General features: G+C 43.1%; 1 protein-coding gene across 5 annotated transcripts in view; it reads left to right on the forward strand.

Annotated features, from left to right (window-relative positions):
- WDSUB1 (WD repeat, sterile alpha motif and U-box domain containing 1) overlaps window positions 1-25,307 on the forward strand; it is a 74,278-nt gene that overhangs the window by 39,354 nt on the left and 9,617 nt on the right. For all 5 annotated transcript variants that reach the window (XM_085873250.1, XM_085873254.1, XM_085873251.1 and 2 more), the window contains 7 exons: window positions 3,537-3,626; window positions 17,453-17,546; window positions 18,908-18,941; window positions 19,045-19,085; window positions 19,166-19,278; window positions 21,389-21,580; window positions 23,091-23,231. In XM_085873250.1, coding sequence (XP_085729376.1) covers window positions 3,537-3,626; window positions 17,453-17,546; window positions 18,908-18,941; window positions 19,045-19,085; window positions 19,166-19,278; window positions 21,389-21,580; window positions 23,091-23,231 — 705 coding nt within the window. The remainder of the gene's footprint in view (window positions 1-3,536; window positions 3,627-17,452; window positions 17,547-18,907; window positions 18,942-19,044; window positions 19,086-19,165; window positions 19,279-21,388; window positions 21,581-23,090; window positions 23,232-25,307) is intronic.

Here is a 25,307-nt window from a genome sequence, read left to right on the forward strand (position 1 = left end):
ATATATATATATATATATATATATATATATATATATATATATATATATATATATATATATATATATATATATATATATATATATATATATATATATATATATATATATATATATATATTCGCCGTGAGGAGGAGTGATGTAAGGGACACATCGGCCATTTTGGAGTTAATGCCATATAGCACTATTTTAACCCTTACACAATCATCCGAGCCTATTATCATCATCATATCATTAAAAAATGTCGCTTACATCACTCCTCCTCACGGGGCCTCGTTATATATATATATATATATATATATATATATATATATATATATATATATATATATATATATATATATATATATATATATATATATATATATATATATATATATATATACACATACACATACACACACGAGTAAATACCACTCGTCGCTTCGCTGATGGGGATAATAAAGGTGGTAGGGAGAGAGGGGTGGGGGAAGGGAAGACAGGTAGCCATGCGGTGAAGCGTGAATTACCGCCCGGACACTTCTGGAGCCAAGCTGGCCAGAGCCAAACACTGCTTGGACATGTCTGGAGACAAACTCCCGTCCAGATGTAACCACTGTCCGGATATGTCCAGAGACAGGAGAGAGGAGATGTGGGAGGAGGGTACTGCACTGTATTGGGGGGGGGGGGGTAGAGCAAGGATGGGAGAGAGAGAGATGCTTTATGAAACACGCACGCACGCACGCACGCACGCATACATACATACATACATACATACATACATACATACATGCATACACGCGCGCGCGCACGGCTGATATTGCCAACAACTCAAAAACCAAGAGTAGCTTTCACCGAAAAACATCGTTGCATTTATATAGACGTTTCAGGGATATGCTCACAAACATTAATCTTTATAAACAGCTGTGTGTGACGGGTGGAAAAAAAATTTTTAGCTCGGTAATTTAGAAAACACGTTAATACAGAAATCAGGTGTTATTTCACAACTCGCTCAGGATGAAAGAGCACGAAGCGCTCACTCTGAATGACATGGCGGGCAAAAGCGTCTGCAGTGAGTGAACGCTTCCCTCAGAGGACGTAGCGCGGTACCGTTATCGACTGTAAGGCACCCGGCAAATGGCTTAAGCACTCATGCAAGCATTCCGATTAAATGGTTGATAGGGAATGGTTGGCCAGGCTGTTGCTGCATATCATGTGGGATCCCTTTAACTTTAAAGCCAGTCTTCACCATGCACGCAGCAGTTGATGAAATAACATGAATTTGTTTAAATAATGACTTTATCCACAAAAGAGTTGCAGCATAATGTAGAACAACCTTGGAGACATCGCAAAGTTCAATCGCCCGTGAAATCGACATTGCATATAATCCACCATGTTTCCTGTTCGTCTGTGCACGTGTCATGTGGTACATCAGTTTTGGGGGTCCACGCAAACGTTACAACTTTATTATAAAACGTCCGTTTTTTTTTCTTCCGGATTTGCTTTGATTGCCAGTCGAGCACCTCGCGAAACCTCTGAAAATACACATATCTGGCAGATGCAATGGATAGGCAGTCCCTTTGGGGGACAGAGTGTGAGGTCTAGCGGTGCATACATTAAATCGTATAGCTCAATGAAGCTTCATTTTGGCATGTTCTTAATTTTTTTTTTTTGTTCACTCAATATAATTCTCCAAACAGTAGAAAAAGATTAGTTTAATGCATTGGAACTTTCACATTTTCTTGTGTATCGCTGCAGGAGGGAACATAGCTTTGTTGCCTGTGATATAAACATTGCAGATAATTAATCCGCCATTTTGCCTGCTTGTTTGTGCACGCATCACGTGGTACATCAGTTTGAGCTCCGCACAAACTTGAAAACTATTTTTTAAAAGTCAGTGTTTCACTAGATTTGCTTTGATTCCCCTTAGAGCACCTCTAAGGGGGGGGGGGGAACTTTGTCATGAAGAAATCATTGGGACCTGGTCCAAGTTAAGGCATGGTTGAGCAGGCCATAAAACATGGCGGCTTCAGACCCCGGTGAGGTTACCCAGGAAACGCCTTAAGACCACCGAGAGTTAGGTGGCCGAGGATCGCCTGGTGAAGGATATAATTAAATAAGGGCGTTAATTATCTTCAAAAAGGATGCTTTAATTAACCCAACACCCAATTTTAACTCTTGCATTTCCATGGAGTTTTCTTGGTAAGCATGTAAAGTTTCAGGCTGCTAGGTTTTATGGTTTTGGAGTTATGGAGGAGACGCACACAGACACACACAGGCACACTTTGCCTTTTATTCGTATAGATGTTTTCTCTGGAATGACTTAATCAATCGATGTGAAACTTCACAATTTTGATCTCTTAGTGATGGGGAATACATGATTTAAATTTCAACTTGATCGGAGGCATAGTCTGGCAGTGAGAATGAATTTTTTTTTTTCAATTTCTTCAGAACAAGGCTTACTTGACTGTGCCTGGATGGGTTTGAGGATGGAGGAGTAACAGCTGAAATGTGAATCCTATCCAGGTTCCTACTGATGACTTCATGTTTGCTTTTTCCTTGTTTGGGTTCCTTCTGATGACTGATGCAGGACTGTACCTATTTGGTCTTCCGTTTGATTTGAATCGAATTTATTTTAATCCAATTCTGAATTCAATTGAATAATAATAAAATAACTAAGTCGGTCAGGAATAGGTGTCCGATCAAAGCGGGTTTGCATCAAAGCAGGACGTCTTGGTATCCAGTCATCACTAACAGCAGTTATAAAGTGGTAGTTCTAGTTACGTCTCTTATTAATTACGTAACACACCAGTACACAAACGCCACACAAGTACACCACACAAAACAAATCCTGGTGAGGGTCTGCAATCTGTGATTGCTCTTTTTCTTGTTTATTATATGGATGCATCAAATTATTTAGTTTTAAAATAAATCTTATTCAGCAAATATTTGTGTTTTTAAGATATCTTTTATAATCCCATATGGCTCGAGGAGGAACATTTAGATATACATACTGTTAAATGCAGGACAAGAATATACGGTACCTCTATCAATAAGTCTTGAGAGGGGTTTACAACAAATTTTAGTAGCGGGGTGGTGGTAAACTTTTGCCTGCTGACTGGAGGCAGCACTGCTTGATTCCACATCCCAATATACACTTTATAGCGGTCGGACATCATGACCAACATGTGGTAGTTTCAAATCTTGCCCAGATTCTGAAGTACTGACACCCAAAATATGGGTCCTCCAGGTGCTACTGTTCGGCTGTGAAATACACAAACACTTGAAAATATGTATATGGAAAAGTGCATTGGTGTGAATTGATGTCCTCATCTTTCATATGCTATGATGAATGCAGCCTTTTTCCCAAATCATGGATACTGTCAAATAAATACTTTTCATAAAAATAAATAAGTGCAATAATTAGTATCAAGTAATACCCCTTGGCCATCGGAAGTAAAAGGCTACACTTGTATTATACTCATAGCTTGGTGTACGGGTTCCAAGTTGCATGATTATATGGAGGTAATAAAGTTTTTGAAACGTGTGTACATCTGCAGATGGTGAATGTGATGTCACTCGATATCTGCTCGCATCTTGTGGTCAAGATAAAAGAGTCGTGCTTTGGACTATGGCTGCTGCCACATCAGGTACAACGCATGTCATGAAACGAGCTTGCAGTGGATGCACTTTTTCAATTCATGGTCTAAAGTGTAAATTGTATAATCACCATAAATTGCCTTAATTGGAGCACGTACGTGAGTATTGTCATGCAGTCATCGTCCGTACCTTGTGGATAAAATCAGTGGAGCAGGCACATCCTGTTGGCCGGGGATCCCTGAGGCAATAACCGGAGTGGAACTTGGTTCCTGGCCCTATGACGGTTTATGTTTGATTAAATTCCCTGTGTCTGATAAAGAAATTGTAACACCAGTAATGATATCTCTTCCAAGAAATATGGAACAAAAATGGATCATCACATGAAGAGCCATGGAAACATGTTGTCTTGGCATAACAAGCAAGAAGCAAATCAAATGTATCAGACAGAAGACTAAATACAACAACGTTGGTGACGTTAAAAAACCTTAAAAAAAAGTGGGAGGGGGGGGTGGGGAAATGTTGACACCAACAGCGTTGGTGGCCGGTGATGGTTGACACTGATTGGTGATCTTGCCGTTGAATTCGCCCATCCTAACCTGCCTTGACCTTCCAGTAATGGTCATGTCAACACATTAAACAACTAGAGAGTTCATAGAACACGATACCCCATGCAGTTACTTCAATTTCAATACAATAATGATTTTAACATTCGTTTTTTAAAAAATCCGAAAGTTTAGTGCTATTGAAGTAGTCCAGAAGCATTCCTGAACAAATCACCATTATACACCACCACCTTAATTTTTTTTAATTAAAGTGTGGCAAAACCGCAAGTTCATGGAAGTATTATGAAGGCAATTTGTGTTATACAGTGTTCAAGTATATAATTCAATTTAATGAAAAGTTTAAAGACGTAGAAATAAATAAATAAAAATTCCGGGTTTTACCCAGTGTCGATTACACGACCCTATCTAACGTTGCATTAGTTCTTCGTGCCTGTTGTTTGTGTCCTTAATGACATCCTTAAAATCAGTAAGTTTCCGGTGGCCAAGAAATATTTTTTGGTCGTTGTTGCACACAGGAAGTTGACAAAAAAATGGAGACGCCAATGTAAAGTCACCTAATTGGGCGATGGGCCACCACGTGTGGCCAGTAGGGCCTGTATGCGCCATGGCATAAGAGTCCATCAGCATCTGGAATTCTGCAGGAGGGATGCGGCACCATTCTTCCACATGAAAGTTGATCAACTCACAACCAGGCCTGTGCATCATTTTTACCTCAACGTTTGACTCTGTCAATAGGAGGGGTTTTCAAATTGTTTTCTCCTCCTCACATTTACGTCATTGCTGTGATTGTAGCAATTAACTTCAAAGGACCGACAGACAACATTACACCGAGGTCTGCAGAAGCGTCGTCAGACCGTCCACGAGATCAGTAACCAATCGCAACTCGAGCGCTTCAGAGCTCCTGTCAATCATAGAGTTGGGCCATGCCCAGGCATGTGGTCAGTCCGTCTTCACCGTTATAACAGCCACGCACAAAGGACATGTCTTCGTTAAGATATGGACAGATTTGTGTTTGTCATCTTTAACTGCAATGTCACCTTACATTGTGTAGTCAAGCTGACAGGAATTTGTATCTACATTTATTTTATCGAATAAATTGACGTCATGACATACAAGTAGTGGGGGTCGCGCATAGTCGCCATCTTATTATGTTTGGTAATCGGCTATGTAAGTATTATAAACATCATTCAGTAATCGGCTTTTATTTGACCTCGCGATCATTCATGGTATTCAGCTTGTATTGTCTGGTAATTGGCTGTGCAAGTATCAACATCATTTGATAATCAGCTTTCATCCAACATCGGGGTCATTCATGGTATTCAGCTTGTTTTTTTATATATATATATATATATATATATATATATATATATATATATATATATATATATATATATATATATATATATATATATATATATATATATATATATATATATATATATATATATATATCTATATCGTTGCGAATTCGCGCCCGCCGGCGTGCGAACGGCCACGTAACTCGAATCGCGGCACGTCGCCCACCGGACGTCAATTCTGTCGTGACCCTCTCGGACCAACGCCGGGAGCTAGTCACGGGTGGGCCTTTCGGCCTCACCACGATCGAGCCAATCAGCCCCCCGCGTGGGATAGGGTTGTTCGCCAAACTCGACCTACCTAAGTACCTACGCGGAGGGTAGACCGGGCGATCGCACCTCGCCGCAGGTCGACTCCGGACACGGGCCACTTAAGCGATCCATTCCGTACTATCGGGATAACCGAGCGGTGTTATCGTCGGCCTTGACGGTTCCAATTAATTATCAGGCGTATTAAGCCCACTACCAACCCTTTACGTGAAGCAAGATGGAGATTCAATGAAAGAAAAGACGAAGCGAAACGGGAAAACAGTTCAATATGATGCACATTTATTCCGCGGCACACGGAGAGCACACATATACAATTAAACAGAATGCACATAAAGCAATTGCAAGAAAAGAAACGCAACAATGCAGAGATACTACCGACTACGCGAGCACACGGCAACACTTAAACAGTTTTACTTTACAGACGGCGCCAACAATACATTTACTCAAAAGTAAAAGAAAAAGGCCACCCTCAAAGACAAGGGGGCAGACGGGGCCTGTGGGCCAATATTTGCGCGGGACCTGAAAGAGCAGTCAGGTCCGCGAGACCGGGTGGATCCCACCCGTGTCTTTGTGATGAGCTGCAAATGTGGCGGCGCGGCGGTGCCCCGACTTCGTGCTCCTTCGCGGGTTTCGTTGGCACTGCTTGGAGTGGGGTTGGAATGGGGCCCCCTTTTCGCACTATCTCAGCACGGGGGAAAAAGGGGGGGAATTGTTGATGCTCTGGGGAGAGAGTATAGCTGGCTTGCTTGGGTCCCGCGACGAGCGATTCCACCGCAACCTCGTCGCCGACCGCTGTCTTCCTTGCCTCGGACCCGAACTCCTCTGTCTCTTCGCCAATTCTCCTCAGCTGACTGCAGCAAACCACCTGTACGCCCTCGCCTCCCGACTCCACTCCGCGCTCCAACCCGACTCTGCTCAAATCGACTCTCCGCTCTTCTGAGGCCGACTCTGCCCAAACCGACTCGACCCAAACCGACTCTCCGCTCTTCCAAAACCGGTTCTGCCGCCGCCACACTCTGCTCTCCAAAACGGACTCTCCCCAATCCGACTCGACCGCGCTCCAAGCTCCAGGCTTCCTCTCTCTGCAGCTCCCCGACAGACTCTGAACCCTGACAGACTCCGAACCCCGACAGACTCCCCAAATTCGCCCCGCGCTCGGCGCTTTATAGGCCGGCAGGAGAACCCATATGCAAATTTCTGGATCAGAACGAGCTCGGGGGTGGAGCCACGCTCGCCCATTGGACAGAGGAAAAGGGGCGTGAGTCTCCCCTGATCCTCGAATTTGCATATCTCGATTCTACACCGACGCGCCTGGAGGCGGGGCCAAACCGCCCCGTGCTTGCTGATTGGACAGATCAGAAGTGGGCGTGTAGTATTCCTGATCCGAATTCTCCTCGGAAAGGCCGCATTTTGCACTCGCGGTTCGGCGCGCACCTTGTACGAGCCCAGGACAGCCCGACGCTCGGTGTTCACAGGTGGTGCGGGAATGGCGGTAGAAGGAGGAGAGGTGAAGGTGGTGGAGGGTTTATGGTGGTGGTTTATGGCCATGGTGCCGTTTGGAATGGCGGTGATGCGATGTTTGCGAGAGCGAGTTGTGAAGGTAAAGATCGTGGCTGTTGGCGTTGTTGTTGTTGTTAAGCAGCGTTGTGGTTGGTGGTTGTTGTGTGATGGCGGTTGAGACGTGGTTGGTTCAAAATAAAGATAGAACAGAAAAACGGCTATCTTAAAGCGTCGCAGCCCGAATGAATCACATTTATTCCCTCTAAACAACGGGTTTGGGGGCTAACTACACATGTACTTACAGAGATATCTCACCTACGGGACCTGAATGGTGGTTTGCAAACTTCCTCAACCGCAACAATATATATATATATATATATATATATATATATATATATATATATATATATATATATATATATATATATATATATATATATATATATATATATATATATATATATATATATATATATATATATATATATATATATATATATATATATATATATATATATATATATATATATATATATATATATATATATACTGGGATGTTATTTGCTTGATTAACACATGGGCCATGCCTGTGTGGAAACCATTGCTTGCTGTCCCTCATTCAAGTGTTTCCATTTTTTGTCCATGACCTGTATATGTGGTTACTGCAATACATAATAATGGAGGTACCAATCCTGGACAGATCGCCAGACTATCATGGGATACTTGATGAGAGGTGCAGGGTTTTGGAACTTGACCAAGGTGCAAGCATTAATTTATCCTCTTCATGAGGTTGGGATCTTTGATGTTCACCAACTAATGCCAGCAGATGGGAAAGCCCAGTTTAATGTTCATCCAAGGAATGGCACACGCATTGATGCCTCACCCTACCTGAGAAACACCGTGATGAAAGTTTTTATATAAATGTACAAATGTTTTTGTTTTTTTTCATCCATTAACTTGACAACAGCATGTCACTTGTGTAAAAATATAAATGAAAAAATGATATATATATATATATATATATATATATATATATATATATATATATATATATATATATATATATATATATATATATATATATATATATATATATATATATATATATATATATATATATATATATATATATATATATATACATATATATATACATATACATACACACACACACACACACACACACACACACACACACACACCGCCTACAGAAAGTCTACACCCCTTTTCAAAACTTTCACCTTTTGTTGCCTGATAGTCAGGAATTAAGTCAGACTTTATTTACCTTTATTTATACATCATAACCCACAACTTCCAAGTGAAAAACAAATTGCTGTATACAAATTTCAGAAAATTAATTAAAAATACAAAACGAGAATGTCTTGGTTGGAAAAGTGTCCACCACTCTGAGTTAATACTTGGTGGAAACACCTTTTAACAGCAATTACAGCTGTGAAACTGATGGGATCGGTCTCTACCAACTTTGCACACCTTGATTGGGTAATATTTTCCCATTCTTTTGTACAAAGCTGTTCAAGCTCAGTCAAGTTGCGTGGGGAGCGTTGATGGACAACAATCTTCAAGTCATGCCGCATTTTGATTGTATTTATGTCGGGACTCTGACTGAACCACTCAAGGACATTTATCTTTTTGTTTCTTACCCACTCCAGTGTCGCTTTGGCTGTGTGCTTCGGGTCATTGTCATGCTGAAAGGTGAACTTCTGTCCCAATTTCACTTTTCTTGCGGAGGGCAGCAGGTTTTCCCCTCGGATTTTCTGTATTGTGTTCCATCCATTTTTCCTTCTTTCTGAACAAGTCCCCCTGTCCCTGCTGATGAGAAACATCCCCAAAACATGATGCTGTCACCACCATGCTTCACAGTCAGGATGGTGTTCTTTGGGTTTATGACAAATGTAACATTTTGCATTTCGGCCAAAAATTTCCATCTTTGTTTTGTCAGATCACAAAACGTTTTGCCACATGGTTTCAGAATCTCCAGAGTGGTTTTTTGCATTCCTCAAATGGGACTCAAGGTGGGGTTTTTTGAGTAATAGCTTCCTTCTTGCCACCCTACCATACAGGCCAGAGTTGTGGTGTGCTTGGGATATTGTTATCACATGCACACAGTGACCAGTCTTTGTTGTAAAAGCATGTAGCTCATTCAGAGTTGCCATTGGCCTCTTGGTGGCCTCTCTGATCAGTCTCCTTCTTGTTTGGTCATCCAGTTTAGAGGGACGGCCTGATCTCAGAAGGTCTTGGTGGTACCATACACCTTCCACTTCTTAATGATCGTTGTGACTGTGCTCCAAGGGAGATTCAAGGCCTTTGATCTATTTTTGTACCCTTCCTCTGATTTGTGCCTTTCCACAACTTTATTCCGGAAGTCTTTTGAAAGCTCCTTGGGGCTCATGGTTGAGTCTTTGCTGTGAAATGCACTACCCGAGGAAACCAACAGGAACAGCTGATTTTATTCTGAAATGATCAGAATCTTTACATTTTAACACGGGTAGAGACCAAATAACTTGGTGTGTGATTTTGAAAGTGATTAGTTACACCCGAGCTAATTACCTTCGCTGAAGGGTATTGCATTTGTGTCCGTCTGTTTGTTTTTCCGCACAGTACTTTCATGTTTTTATCTGCAACTGCTTGTCGGATCGAGGCAATTTTCACCATTTGTGCGACTTCTTATGGAGAAGTTTTAATAATTATGATGTCATAGCCCACGTGGTGTGGCAGCCATATTGGAAAAGCGAAAAAAAACTTTGGACCTCTATCTCTGAAACCGCACCAAGGAAAAAATTGAAACTTGGCACATAGCAAGTACTCCTCATGGGGAATGTGATTTTTAACCTCCGCCATCTTCGAAGATGGATGGAGGTTACTGTTTTCACCCCTTTCTGTTTGTTTGTTTGTTTGTTTGTTCCTGAACAGTATTACGGAAAAACTCCTCGACGGATTTCGACGAAACTTGGTGGGGGGGGGGGGGTACGTATGGTCCAAGGATCATGCCATTAAATTTTGGACTTGGTCCCCCCCCCCCAAAAATGTTTTTTTTTGCATTTCTACATGTTTTAAGTGATTTCCAACCCACCCCCCAAAAAAATGTAAGAATTTTTTTTTTGCATGTCTACATGTTTTCAGTGATTTCCAACCCCCCCCAAAAAAAAAACAATAGAGAATTTTTTTTTGCATTTCTACATGTTTTAAGTGATTTCCAACTCCTTCCAAAAAAAATTGTTACCCCCCCCGCCCAAAATAAAATTGTTAGAGAAAATTTTTTTTTTGCATTTCTACATAATTTAAGTGATTTCCAACCCCCCCCCCCCCCAAAAAATTTTGAGAATTTTTTTTTTGCATTTCTACATATTTTAAGTGATTTCCAACCCCCCTAAAAAAAATTGTTACCCCCCAAAAAAGGACATTTTTTTTTGCATTTCTACATATTTTAAGTGATTTCCAACCCCCTAAAAAAATTGTTACCCCCCCCAAAAAAGGACATTTTTTTTGCATTTCTACATATTTTAAGTGATTTCCAATCCCCCCAAAAAATTGTTACCCCCCAAATTTTTTTTTTTTGCATTTCTACATGTTTTAAGTGATTTCCAACCCCCGCCCAAAAAATTGTTCGAGAAAAAACAAAATTTTTGCAGCTTTTTTTTCAACAAAATTTCAATTTTTTTTTTTTGCATGTTTTAAGTGATTTACAACCCCCCCCCCCAAAAAAAAATGTTGGAGAAAAGAACTATAACTCTGTCAGCACTGTTGACATCATATTTAATGAATAAGATATTAGGTTCACTTGAGTGACCCAGCAGTATTGGCGGCGGAGGTTTTGCACTCTCCCGAGTGCTCCCCCTCTCGTTTTTTAATGATGTCATAGGTGCCTTCATAATGACATCACAATTGCATATGTAGAACACTACATCTGATCAGTATGAAAATTTTTGAGGGTCATCTTGGGGAAAAAATGGTCCACAATTTTTTTTGATGATGTCATCGGTCACATGTTTTAGCAGCCATATTGTTTTTAAAAAGCTTCAAAAATCTTCTTCTCTGAAATGGCTGAACCAGTCATCACTGCCAGCATTTATAAAATGGCAGTTCTAATTATGTGTCTTATGAATTACGTTACACACCAGTACACAAACGCCACACAAAACTGCACAAACTCCACTCAAAGCACCATCCAAATCCAGTCCTGGCAAGGGTTTGCAATCTCTGATTGCTCTTTTTCGTGTTCACAATTGCTATTATAAGGGGGGTGCACACTTCTCCAACCAAGATATCCCAGTTTTGTGTTTTCAATTTTCTGAAGTTTAAAGAATTTGTTTTTCAGTTGGAAGTTGTGGGAAAAAAAGGTGGAAAAGTCTGATTTAATTCTAGGCTGTGGGGCAACAAAAGGTGAAAATTATCTGACGGGATAAGTCTGCTCTGTGTCTGCTTTTGCAAATTACTTGCCTTTTGTCACACCCCACAAATTCCTTGCTATCATCCCTGCTGTACATACCAATAAACCCCATTTCCTGTGCCATATGCCTTTCCTCGCTAATTGTAAATAAATGCTTTGTATAGAAATGTTCCCAGCTCGTTTTCGTCTTTTCCTTCATTGGTCCAGTATGGTCCGTATCCTAGCCGAGCTGGTTTGAGTCTTTGCTGTGAAACTCATTACCCAAGAGAGGAAACCTACAAGAACAGCTGATTTTATTCTGAAAATGATCAGAATCTCTACATTTTAACACGGGTGGAGACCAAATAACTTGGTGTGTGATTTTGAAAGTGATTGGTTACACCCGAGCTAATTACCTTCGCCGAAGTAGAGGGTATTGCATTCCCCAACGATCTGTTTTCGAGCCGGTACGACCTTGAGCAGTTACGCTCGGCTGCATCTGATCCAGTAAGGTGATAGTTTGAAGAAGGGATACCGAGGGCGTGTCCCCTGGAAATTAAATCACGTGACCATGAGGGAACCGATTAACCTTAGACGGAGGACCCTAAGTCACGTGGTTGAGTTTTTGGCGTTCACGGTTGATTAACGACCCGCCACGTCACTGAGTTATCCGGTTGCGACAGCCTGCGATTCTGGAGAGTCTGGTGGGAACCTGAGGTAGCTTTCCCCCCTCGTGGTCTTCTTGCCCCTGACCCCCGGTCCACAACAATATATATATATATATATATATATATATATATATATATATATATATATATATATATATATATATATATATATTGTTACAGTTCTTGGAACCGGATGCATTCAAACATACAGGTGCCCCGAAGTTAGTTATGCCGTGAAGTATATGTGTAGACAGAACCCCTCCTCGTGTTTAGTGGGAAATCGAAGGGGTGCGTTGCGATGTTTTTTTTGTGAGGTTAATCAATCATTTTATTTCCCCTCTTATGGAACCATGGTACCTTCCTTGCGCTTGCAGCCTCTGTTCGCTGGCCACAGCGTACCACTGTCCACCCACTGTCTACAGAGACTAGTTTTTCCGAGGCAAAATCTCCACGTTCGCTGTTCCAGTTCCTTCTCAGCTTCCCCAAACGTACGCAGTGTGGCTGCACAGTCATTCGCCTTCCCGAAACATGCGTGGAGTGGGCGGAACTCGTGGTGCCTGGCCGAGGCCCCACCCAGAAAGGGCGTACCCATGGGAGCCCCGTCCAATCGGCGGACAGTGAGGCCAGTTTTGACTAAGGCCCCGCCCCGCTGAGGGAGGTGGATGGACTATGAAGGGACCCTCGGGGACACGCGTTCGTTGGAGTTCAGTTCAGTTCTGCATCCGCTGGGGCGTTCGTTGGAGTTTTGCTGGAGTCTTGAGTTCGGTGTACGAGGAGGATTGACAGACTGAGAGCTTTTTTATGAGTCTGTGGGTGGTGGTGCATGACCGTTCTTCGTTGGTGGAGCGATCTGTCTGGTCGATTCCGATAATGACCGAGGACACCCGACCTTGACCAGGTCTCTCGCCGGGTCCTGTCCGTGACCCTGATCCCCGCCCTGGAACTCCGCTCGGGTTCCTCCACGGACACGAGCCCCACGCGTGACTGCGGGCCGAGCTGCACGACCATTGGCAGGTGCCGTACCACGGAGCACACCCTCCCTCCAACGTGCAGGTACCCAGCCGAGCCGCGACCCCAGCTCGTCTTTCTCCCTGGCTGTGAGGTTTCTTGGAATTCACCTGGGTTTTATTTTTGTCTGTGTTTGTGGTGCCGTCTGCTAAGTTCAACTGCATAAGTGTTTTCGATCATTGTAAATCTCTTGTATATCCGCGATAAGCTTGCTCTGTGTCCTTCTTGCTGTAAATAAAACAATTGCAGAAATGTTCCCAGTTCATTTCCGTCCTTTCTTTCATTGGTCCAGCATGGTTCGGATCTGAGTTTTAGCTGGGTCTTTGTTCCCGTCAATCTGCTCATCCGAGCCGGCACGTCTTTGGCAGTTCCGCTCGACTGCACCCGAACTGGAGTTGGTAGTCGGTAGTTGGAACTCTATCGCAGTTGGTAGAGTGACCTGGTTCGAGCAAGATGTGCCGAGGGCTGGTTCCCCGGTAGATGACACCGCATGGTTAATTAGGTAAATTGGTTCTCGACAAAAAGACCCTACGTTACGCGGTGGAGGTATTGGCGTCCACGGTCGGTTAAGCGACCCGCCACATCACGGAGTTGTCCGTGAGCGACTGCCGACAATTCCGGGAGTCTGGTGGGAGATTATGTAACTCCCCCCAACTTGCGGTTGTTCTCGCCACCGGTCCCCAGCCCGCAACTATATATATATATATATATATATATATATATATATATATATATATATATATATATATATATATATATATATATATATATATATATATATATATATATATATATATATATATATATATATATATATATATATATATATATATATATATATATATATATATATATACACGAGGTGTTCAAAAAGTATCCAACCTTAATTTTTCGTGCGTAAACAAATGAAGTTAGGGAGGCGTGGTTTGGTGCACGCATGTCAGCGATCCTAATTCGTATGCGTGAATGTTTTCCCGCCTGCAGAAGCTGTCAGTCGGCGACAGACCGCCGATGAGTGAGGAAGTGTAAGTGAGCGCCGTCGGATTTTCGTTTTTGACAAAATGACGGAAAAACTTGAACAACGCTACTGCATCAAATTTTGTGGAAAGCTTGGCGATGCCAAAGTGGAAACGATCCGCAAGTTTCAACAGGCTTTCGGGAACGAAGCAATGGGCACCACACAGATAAAAGAGTGGTACAACCGCTTCAAAGATGGTCGCACATCAGTGGAAAGTGAAGCACGTTCTCGTGGGCCCTCAACATCCCGAAATGAGATTGTCATTGACCAAGTGAGGACCCTGATGATGCAGGAACGTCGAATCACGATCAGAGAACTTGCAGACGAGGCGGGCGTCAACATTGGATTCGTTCATTCCATTGTGACTGAGGATTTGGGCTTAAGGAGAATCTCAGCGAAGTTCGTGCCAAAGCTGCTAACGATCGAGCAGAAGCAACTCCGTTTGGAGATCGCACAGGACATGCTGGAGACTGTGAACAGCGATCCCAACTTCTTCAACACAGAGATCACTGACGATGAGACCACAGTGATCCGTCATTTTGTCAAAAACGAAAATCCAACGGCGCTCACTTACACTTACTCACTCATCGGTGGTCTGTCGGCGACTGACAGCTTCTGCAGGCGGGAAAATTTTCACGCATACGAATTAGGATCGCCTACATATGTGCACCAAACCACGCCTCCCTAGCTTCATTTGTTTACGCACGAAAAATTAAGGTTGGATACTTTTTGATCACACCTCGTGTGCACATATATATATATATATATATATATATATATATATATATATATATATATATATATATATATATATATATATATATATATATATATATATATATAGTTACGGTTGTGGAAATTCACAGATCACCATTCAGGTTCCCCAGAGGTCAGTTATTTTGGTGAGTGTGTGTTCCAGGTTAGATTTCCCCACTGACGTATCAAGGGAAATTATTCGTGTGCTGGGCTGTGCATCTTCGAGTTAGCCATTATTCTTTTCTGTTTTTAATTTCAAACAAACACACCACTCCTCAACAACATCTCTCCAACCACCCCACCTCCACCACCACAACGACATCTCAACCACCACACCATCCCCCCCACAGCGCCAACCACACTGCAACCACGACATCTCAACAACCTCGTCAATCTCCACAACACAGCGAGCCTCCTCTACAAACAAAAGCAACGGTTAAAAAACAAGATGCTCCGAAGAGAGACATCCCGATCATGCCTGGGATTCCCCACCCCCCCCCCCCCCCACGTGCCAGGAGGGAGGAGGGGCAGAGCCAGCCTGGGGAAAGGTTCAAAGGTGAAGTAAAGGAGGGCGCTGATTTCGGGTTGAAAAAGCCCACCGCGCCCCCCCCCCCTCGGGGGGCGATAAAACGCCGCGTTTGTTGGCGAGGAGAAGAAATAAGAGTGGGCGGTTGACGAGCTGATGAGAGAGTCTCTCTCTCCTTGGTCTCCTTGGTGAGTCGGTGTGGAGAGTGCCAGAGTTGAGTGTTGGAGTCCGGAGTGAGTGGAATTGGACAGAGGAGTTGGTCGAGTAGAAGCCGGAGAGGAGTCGCCAGCCGGATCGCCGTTGAAGGCACTGGTGGAGTCCAGTCGAGTGCGGGCAGATACATCGAGGGTCGCCCAGCGAGTCACCAAGAGGGTGGCAGGTAACCTGCACTGTCTCGCGGAGCTCCTTCGGTCTCCCAAGCTCCGAGGAACATTCAAGGCTTACGGGCCCAGTTCTCACTTTTCTTTTCCTGGGTTTTTACATGGAAGTCTTTGGTGCCTTGTCCTTAAAGTAGGATTGTTATAAGTGCATGTACATACTGAGTAAACAAGGGCTGGAGGTATTTTTGCTCGTGTCCTGTCCCCATCCCCCCATTGCTTCATTGACTGCATGCGTGTAAAATGAATACCCCCATTGTTTGAATATTCACCTGCTCGTTGCGTCCTTCCTCCACTGAGCTGCTGTGGTTGCGTTCGGAATAAATAGCTGGTTTTTAACACCGATAAGATAATCGGGTCCAACGGGGCTTGGCGATAATAAACTGCTCGGCAATCGCAGATGGATGGAGCTGCTTGAAGCGGCTCTTTTCCGAGCAGGTCCCGTTGAGGTACAACCTCTCGGTAGTCTGTCCGTGCGAATAATTAGGTAAATCGACAATTCGGCGATCGACCCTGTAGCGCGGGCAGAGCATTGACAAGGTTGTGGTGTGGTTAAAAACACACCCGTAGCTGGATTTCGGCGTTGATCCGGAAAGCTGCGACTGGATTGCCCATCCGGTGGGCGTGCGGCCGCGATTTGGCTGAAAGCGGTCGTCCGTACGCCGGAGTGGCGGAAATCCACAACAATATATATATATATATATATTTGATCGTATTCTTTTCCAAAGAAACATTTCCTCTGCCAGATGCAGCATGATTTGAGCTGGCCACCGAGGGAGCTGTCGGTCACTACTTCTCTGAATGTTTTGCTGTTTCCTTTCTGAGGCAGAAAAGACTTTTCATTATAATGGTGTAATGAAAAGGACATGCCTGCTTTTAATATCTGTTTCATATTAAGCTTGTTTTCGATGCATCGGGAAGTATTGGCGTCAGTTTTATGATGCTCATATTGAATGTGTAACAAATGATGCTCATGTTGGATGTGCATCATGAAAAATGTGTTTCAATTTGGATTTTTAAGTTGGGAGTATGGATCCTCTTCATACTATAAATCAAGAATTGCCTGCTTGTGTTTGACTTGTATAAACCTTACAACCGCCGAACGGATTGAGTTGAAAACTGGTTGTTGTACTCGAGATGTGCATGGGAAGGTTTTTGTTGCAGTAAAAATAAATCTTAGTCCCAGGGATTCGGAGTGAGGGGTGGAGAGGGGGGGGGGGTGGTTCCAAATGTTGTCAGTAATTTGTATAGTATTGTGCCCCTTCTGGTGGGATTGAGTATTACAAATCATAATAAAATGCACCATTTCTGGGGTAATAAACCCATCGTTGATTTTGGAGGCATTAACCTGTACGTAAGGAGGGGTCCTTCGCTGATGTGCTGAAATTACAGTGCTGTTGTTCAGAGAGCCCCCCAGGCTCTTTCACTTTGGTGTTTTCACTTCACAGGAATCTCACTGAAGCGTCGTTTCTCTCTGGAAGGACACACGTCATCTGTCGTTACTTGCAGCTTTTCACCCTGTGGGAATCTGCTGGCCACTGGGTGTGATCATCGTATTATTTTACAATATTGTTTTCTCTCCTTTGGCTTCATGGCTACAATTTGTGGGTTTTTTTTTTTGTAATTCAGTGTCGAGGCTCGTGGAGGAGCTGGAACACAGATCAGATCAGGAGGTAACAGAACAAAAAGAACAGTAAAAAGAGAGGAGGGAGAGAGGGAGGAAGGGGAGGGCATGTAAGGGGGGGGGGAGTCAGATGGTTGCAGTACCAAACTCTCATTCATAGAAGTGAAAGGAAAAATTGAAAACTTGGAAAGACATGGACTTGGGAGGGTTAACAGTGTTAAAAGATCATGGTTGTGGATGGGGGATGATCTGAGATGGTGGTGAACAGCTGTCTTGAAGTCCTGGATGGAAGGGTGACAGTGAAGAGGATGGAATTTTTTTTTTTTACCTCTGCCTCTGAAGGTGAAGGAGGTTATGTTTTCACCCCTTTCTGTCTGTGTCTCTATTTGCTTGTGTACAGGATATCTCAAAAAGTTTGGACAGAGCCGGATGAAATTTGGTGGATAGGTTCGGTGTATGATTAGGACGAACTGATTAGATTTTGGTAAAGATCTGAATCTGGATCCAGATCTGATAATTTTTTTTTATTATGATTCTTCACCATTGAGAGATTCGGGCCAAAAACGATATACTGTATAGCATGATATTTCAAAAAGTTGTGGACGGGTTTGGATGAAACTTGGGCATGTGTGTTTGACAAGAAAGAATTGCTTAAATTTTGGTAAAAATCTGAATCCGGATCCAGATCTGATAAATTTTTTTAAAATGATTCTTCACCATTGAGAGATTAGGGCCACAAACGATGAACTGTATAGCATATTTCAAAGAAGTTGTCTGGATTTGGATGAAACTTGGACATGTGTGTTTGACAAGAAATAATTGCTTAAATTTTGGTTAAGATCGGAATCCAGAAGCAGATCTGATAATTTTTTAAAAAGTGATTCTTCACCATTGAGAGATAGGGTCAAGAATGATATCGCACTGCATAGCATGACATTTCAAAAATGTAATGGGCCCAATATGTTCTCTTGGATCAGGCATTACGTGGCGGAGGTACGCGCTCTACCGAGTGCCCTTCTAGTTTTTAACAGTGATCGTATTGGCAAAGTTGGCTCTTTGGGGATAAAAGCAATGGAGCAAAATAAAATTGAGACAAGAGGTGGTTAGGGAGTCAAGGACATTGGAAATTCTGTCGTGTTTTTTTTTTTTTTCTTTTCTTGTACAGTAGCCTAAAATGTATAAATAAATAGGTGCATGGGTATTGTCACCTTCATTTTGTATCGCACTGTTTCACTTGACTGAGGTTGGTTTACACTGCATTGAGTTATTTATTTTGCAGATCTTTGGACAAATTGGCTATCATGTGGAATACGGTGGGTGAGGTTTATTTATTTAAACAGTATTTTCTTATTATTTTCCTACCTCAACAGACATACTTTGACTGTGTGCCAATGTAACCTTGTTTTGGGGGTGCAGGTCACAGGTGAAAAGATGCTAACCATAACTGAGCATAAAAGGTAACAGTTTGTTTGAAGGTGTCACACGTGTACTGTGCCTGAGGTCAGGCAGGCAACCTGAGATGGCGTTATGGTTTCAGGTACGTCACGGCATGCTGTTTTGCACCCTCGCCCACATACCTCATCACCGGCTCGATGGACAAAACGGTGAAGCTTTGGAGCTTTGTTGGCCCTGAAGTTCCGAAATATTCTGGTAATCTTTTCCATTGAAGATCTTTGTTGAATGTGTTTGTTTGAATTTTCATCAATCGTCGTCACCTTTTGGCCTGAAAGTTCAACCCTGTTTTAATGGTGCCTCTCCCTCCCGCTCCCTTTCCTTCACTCTTTCCTCTTCGTCGGAGTTGATGCTCAAAATGTCAGCTTATCCTTTCTTTCCACAGCGGTTAGCATACCATCAACTTCCTCTTGATTTCATCCGAAGGAAAGCTCGACCTTTGTCACTTTATTTGGGGACCATTTATTACTTATATTAGGCTTATTAAACAGGCATTTTGTTTCAACTTTTGCACAAGAACAGTCAGGAGAATTGTCAATAGCTGAGAGTATCTATCGATGAGGTGAGGAAAGGCTTTTACAGAAGATCCAGGTTGGAATGGAGAAAGTAAAGAAACAGCTCGGTAATCGAAGAGAAGATAAGGCTCCGGGTCCAGATATTATGCACCTGAGAGTGTTGAGAGAAGTGGCTGAGCAGGTAAGCGAGATGTTAACGGATATTTTCAATCGTTCCCTGGAGTCAGGACAGGTACTGGAGGATTGGAGAGTATCAAATGTAACACCATTATTTAAGAAAGGATCCAGAAAAGAATTGGGAAACTATAGACCTGTAAGTTTGACTTCAGTTGTGGGGAAGGTGTTGGAGACATTAATTAAGGACTGGATGAGGAACCGTTTAAATAAATACAAACTAATTAAAGGGAGTCAGCATGGATTTACCAAAGGTAGTTCTGTCTAACAAATCTTTTAGAGTTCTATGAAGCAGTGTCTGATTGGGTGGATGAGGGAAAGGTAGTGGGCATCGTATATCTAGACTTTAAGAAGGCATTTGATAAGGTACCACATCGGAGGTTGTTAGCCAAAGTGAGGACTTGTGGAGAGGCTCGTTGTTGTTGTTGTTCCTCTTTCGGCTGCTCCCGTGAGGGGTCGCCACAGCGGATCATCCGTTATGATCCGCATACTGATTTGGCACAGATTTTACGCCGGATGCCCTTCCTGACGCAACCCTGGTCGCCTCTTACGACACAGGGAATAAGGATTGGGTTTCGCCATGATTCTGGGCTGTCCTACACCCTCTCATAGCGCGGCCCAGCGCAGAGCGCCCATCCTCAAGCGATCCTCCAACCCAAGCCTCCGAGTAGCCGGATTACAGGCGCACGCCACTATGCCCGGTTATTGAGAGGCTCGTCAGGAAGCTAATTAGTTTGCAAACTGGCTTAGTGGAAGGAAGCAAAGAATGGCTGTGAGTGGGAGGATGTAAGTGGCGGGGTACCTCAGGGATCAGTACTCGGACTATTACTATTCATTATTTACATCAACGATTTGGATAATGGGGTAAAGAGAAGGCTTTCCAAATTTATAGATGACACAAAGCTTAGAGGTACGGTGGATAGTACAGGGGGAGGTGATCAGATACAGGGACGTATTGATACTTGTACAGATTGGGAAAAAGTCTTGCAGATGTAATTTAACTTGAGCAAGTGTGAGGTGATGGGGATGGGAAAGAACAATGAAAATAGAGATTACAGGATGCAAGGGGTAATTTTTGAGCATGTCACACAGGAGAAGGATCTGAGGGTGGTAATAAATATGAGAAGTAAGCAGGCAGCACAATGCCAGTCAGCTATAGGTAAGGCAAATTGGGTTTTAGGTTGAACTCTGAGGGGGATCAATTATAAATCAAAAGGTGGTGTTAACATTGTACAGGAATTTAGTGAGGGCCACATCTATAATGTTGTGTGCAGTTTCGGTCACCACAGTTCCAGAAGGACATGGATGCCATAGAGAGGGTTCAGCGCAGGGCTACTTGATTGATTCTGGGCCTCGCTCGACTCGGCTATGAGGAGCGGCTGAAGGAGACAGAGCTTTATTCACTCGAAAGGAGGCGGTTGCGAGGAGATATGATTAATAGAGAAGAAAAAAAAAAAAACTATCCAGATGCTTATCATTTCTCAGTGGTGAAAGTACTTCAGGAAATCGTATTCCACAGCATTGCTACACCACCAACAACTACAACCAAAAATATATATCGAGAGATATTTTAGTTCCTTGTAAAAATGTGATGATCGTATGATGTTGACTGCATGCAGTGGGAGCTTGTGCAGTTCCAGTTCCAGTTGCTGTTCAGAGAAACATGCATCAGTGGACAATTGGTGACGTGGCTACCTGGCTCCGGGCAGAAGGTCTTGAGGAGTTGGTGCAGACCTTTCAGCGAAACCATATCAACGGGCAGGAGCTTCTGCAGCTTGAAAAGCAGAGCCTCGTGAAAGACTTGCACATTGGTTTGCTCGCTGCGCACTTGCATGACATTATAGCCATTAAGTATTTCCTTTGAGTATTCGATCCAGAGCTTTCATTCTGCCGAAGCAGTATCTAATTCAATGTCTTGCTGGGCAGTTTGCTCTCCTTCTCCCAGCAGTACGTGGGGACAGGAATTTTGAATTTGTTCAGGGTGCCGGCGATAGCTCGTCTACTCTTCACAAAGGACACCATGGGATGCCCAGTTTAACGTCCATCCAAGGGATTGCGCGCACGCACACTGATTAATCACCCTGTCTGTGAAACACTGGGATGGTAGTTTATAGCTGGGTTGGGATTCAAACCCAGACTCGACAGCTTTGAGGCGAGTATTTACGTTTACCTTTACGATCACCTGCCAACCCTGCTTTTAGCATACATTTCAACTTTCAAATGTAACAGATATCTTTCTGACATTTGCAAAATCTAAACGGAGTCGAAATCAGAATGTCGATTCCAGTTGGCTTGTTTGGTGTTTCTTGATGCTGAGCTCCCTGGTTCAAATCCCACATTCTGGTGATTTTTGTCCATTTGTGAATGCACTTGTCCTACATTTAAATGTGTGCAAGTCTTCCATAAATAGTTTTTTTTTTTTTTTTTTAACCAAACAAAATAACAATTCCCCAACTTCCTCTGCCAACGTAATCGCATCCTTTACAGTTTACATTGTCTTTAATCCAAAGGGGAAAAAGCTCTTTTGCTTATTCAAGAGAAGTATTGATGTCCAGTGTAACACTTTATTTTAGTATGTGCAGAATATGAAACGTTGGGTTGCCATATATTGTTATTTAAAAAAATAATTCTTGGTTTAAGGAAGAGAAAGGTGATGCAAGGATAGAGTAGTAACATCCTCGCGCAATACCTTGAGGGCCGAGCTCTTAAGATTGTGAGCTCAGGTGCTCGAGCAGATATCCACACTGTTAACCTCCCAGATGGTTTAATTTGGAGCCTAATTGCACCAGGAAGGTGAACGAGTACCATGACCTGGTTATCAACCATTTAAAAAAAATTATAGATAGTAACAAAGTAAATAAATCATGAACTCTGCTTTTAGGTCAGTCAGAGATGCTAAAGAACAAGCAAATTTGGCACTGTTGTGAAAGAATAAGCAAATAGATGAAATCAAATGTGGAGAAAGCATAAAGGTAAATGGACAGGGACTTGACCTCAAAGGAGAGCTCGAAAGAGTAAGTGGAGCTTGAAGTGAATAGGCTGCCTCAAGAACGGCTGTGATCACATGTAGACACACGTGGGTTTTCATGGTCCACAAACAGTTGGTGGTGGTCCGGGGCCATACCTGAAACCATAGCACACCAGGAGGTTACGGGTCCACTCGAGGCATTTGTAGTTTGGTGGATTATTGTTCAATTTCTGGTCCTACCAAGCTGGTGCTGTACTTTTTTAGTGCCTGTTATTTTAGCATTATGTTTGATAAATAAAGGTATGTGAAACTTAGAAGAAAAAATAATTCGTGAAATATGTTTACTTCCTCAGAGTCGCTCGGCCTGCGTAATACCCTATACAGAAAACTCGACAACCTGCACAGAGCGGAGGCAGCCACTCAACTTGACATTCCAGAAGAGTTCCTGTGCCCAATATCTCAAGAGCTGATGAAGAACCCCGTTGTTATTGCAGGTTTGTTTCATTTACTTTTATATAAAATGGTTTGGAGTTGATTTTGCATTTTGGCTTTGAAGTGTGTTTAAAATAAACAGATTTAGTACATACATAGGATTGATCTTCCTGTTCATCAGCCTCGGTTAGCTGTTTTGTCCTGCAGATTGTTCAAGATTAACCCTCTCTCCTACCACTCATAAATTATTTAAATGATGTGCATAGTGACAGAATGCCTGGTGTTGGCTTAATGGTTAGAGTGGTGGGCTTGGTATCCTAGGATCCTGAGTTCAAATCCCACTCGGCTGTTGAATTAATATCAGGTGGATTTGACTCTGCCTGTCATCCTTCCGAGGTCGGCAAAAATGAGTGCCAGCATGCTGGTATACTGTGTCGGAGTGGCGACCCGTCTGGGATTGTGACCAATAGCCAAGGAGACTGTTGAAGCAGCACCAACGCTCTGCACAGAGTATGGTCCCGATGGATGGATAGTGACAGTTGCGATCACAAATTTCTCGTCCAGTAGAAATACCTGCTCTCTGAAGCAGCAGAAATTTGGGCCAGCAGGGGGAAAGAGAGGGGACTTTGTTTTGTGCTATACTGTATTACAATATGATTATATATTTACTCTTGGCATATATTTGTGAAATTCCAGCTGAGATGGGCTGGACACTTTGTGTGGATGGGGGGGGGGCGGGGGGAGAATGGCAAAGAGAGTGGATAGCTTGAAGGAGCACAGTAGGAGGAAAAGAGGTAGACTGTGGTTGGGGAGGGATAATCAATAAGATGGGGGTGGTCAAAGAGTGGAAGCTGTGTGCAGAGGGAAGTAGAGGAGTATCGTGGTCAAGGCAGGGTAGAAGCTTTGTGCCATTAGACCTCCCCCCCTTATAAAGGGAAGATGATGAGGAGAAGAAGAAGAATGATGATGCTGTGGATGGGATTATCAATTTTGACATAAAAAAGCACGTCTAAGCAATAGAAGCACCTTAAACAAACAGCAAAGAACGACACTCAGGCAATGTGTAACTTATGATCCACAAGGTTTGCCATGATGACGATTGCTTTCTTTAAACGTTAACACAGAGAAATTTAACGACACGATAACACGCCGACCTCCCAGACTCGTAGCGGACACGACACATTATGCCACGAAATGTGATTACTTCCTGGAGTTATTTTATTTCTCCTTTTTCACGAGAACTTCCAGTTGTCAAGTCATTCTGTCCAGCAGTGCAGGAATACATTGACATGTATGATAATTGACCCACATCTATATCATCTTTGGTTTTCAAATGATAATTCCACACTTTCATGTAAAAATATAAGTTGGGGATTTATTGTCAGGTCAGGCGAGATCAGATGTATGACTTACTCGAGGTACCATGTGAGCTGTAACTAACCTGTTTTATGGTTGGGTCGTCGGTGACTAAACCGTCTCCACCACCAAGTTTCCTGGTGAGGAGGGTATGCATATGGATACCCAGCAGGACTAAAAACAAAACCTGTCGAAGGGCAGAGGAGCTCCTTGTGAGCAAACAGCTATTAATATCTGGTGCCCAACTGTGTCTGTGGAGGTCTTCCTGTTGTTGGGTTACCTTTTCCTAGGAGGTTGGTCGCAAGATTTGTACTCCGGCCATGGTAAAACACTTCATTCTGCAAAACGTACAAATAAAGCAAATAAAACGAAAAACCGACTCTGTGGGAGTACCTTACGTGCAGCTGCCCTTTGTAGGGAATCTCACCAGATGATGGGATTGGGGCAAACCTTTGGAACCCCCATTCTTTGATGAAGATAGGAAAAGCACAGGGTAACCTTCCTGGGTCAGGTTGTGGTAGTGTCGGGGTGGTGCTGATCAACTGTGAAATCAACTGTGAACCACCTTCATTTGTGGAAACACAGGTTGCAGTGGACCAGTTGAAAGGGGGTAAAACTCCTGGGATCTGTGGCATCCATGCTGTACTCATGTCATTGCATGGAGTTCTGTGCTTGGTCTGGAACACAGGCATCATTCCAACTGACTGGAAGAGGGGCCACATTGTCCCTCTGAAAGGGAAGGGTGATTGCCAGGATACAAACAGCAACCATGGGGTGATGCT

This window comes from Eptatretus burgeri, chromosome 3 (assembly GCF_056783735.1).
Source record: "Eptatretus burgeri isolate ZD-2024b chromosome 3, Ebu_testis_v1, whole genome shotgun sequence".
Lineage (NCBI taxonomy): Eukaryota > Metazoa > Chordata > Myxini > Myxiniformes > Myxinidae > Eptatretus > Eptatretus burgeri.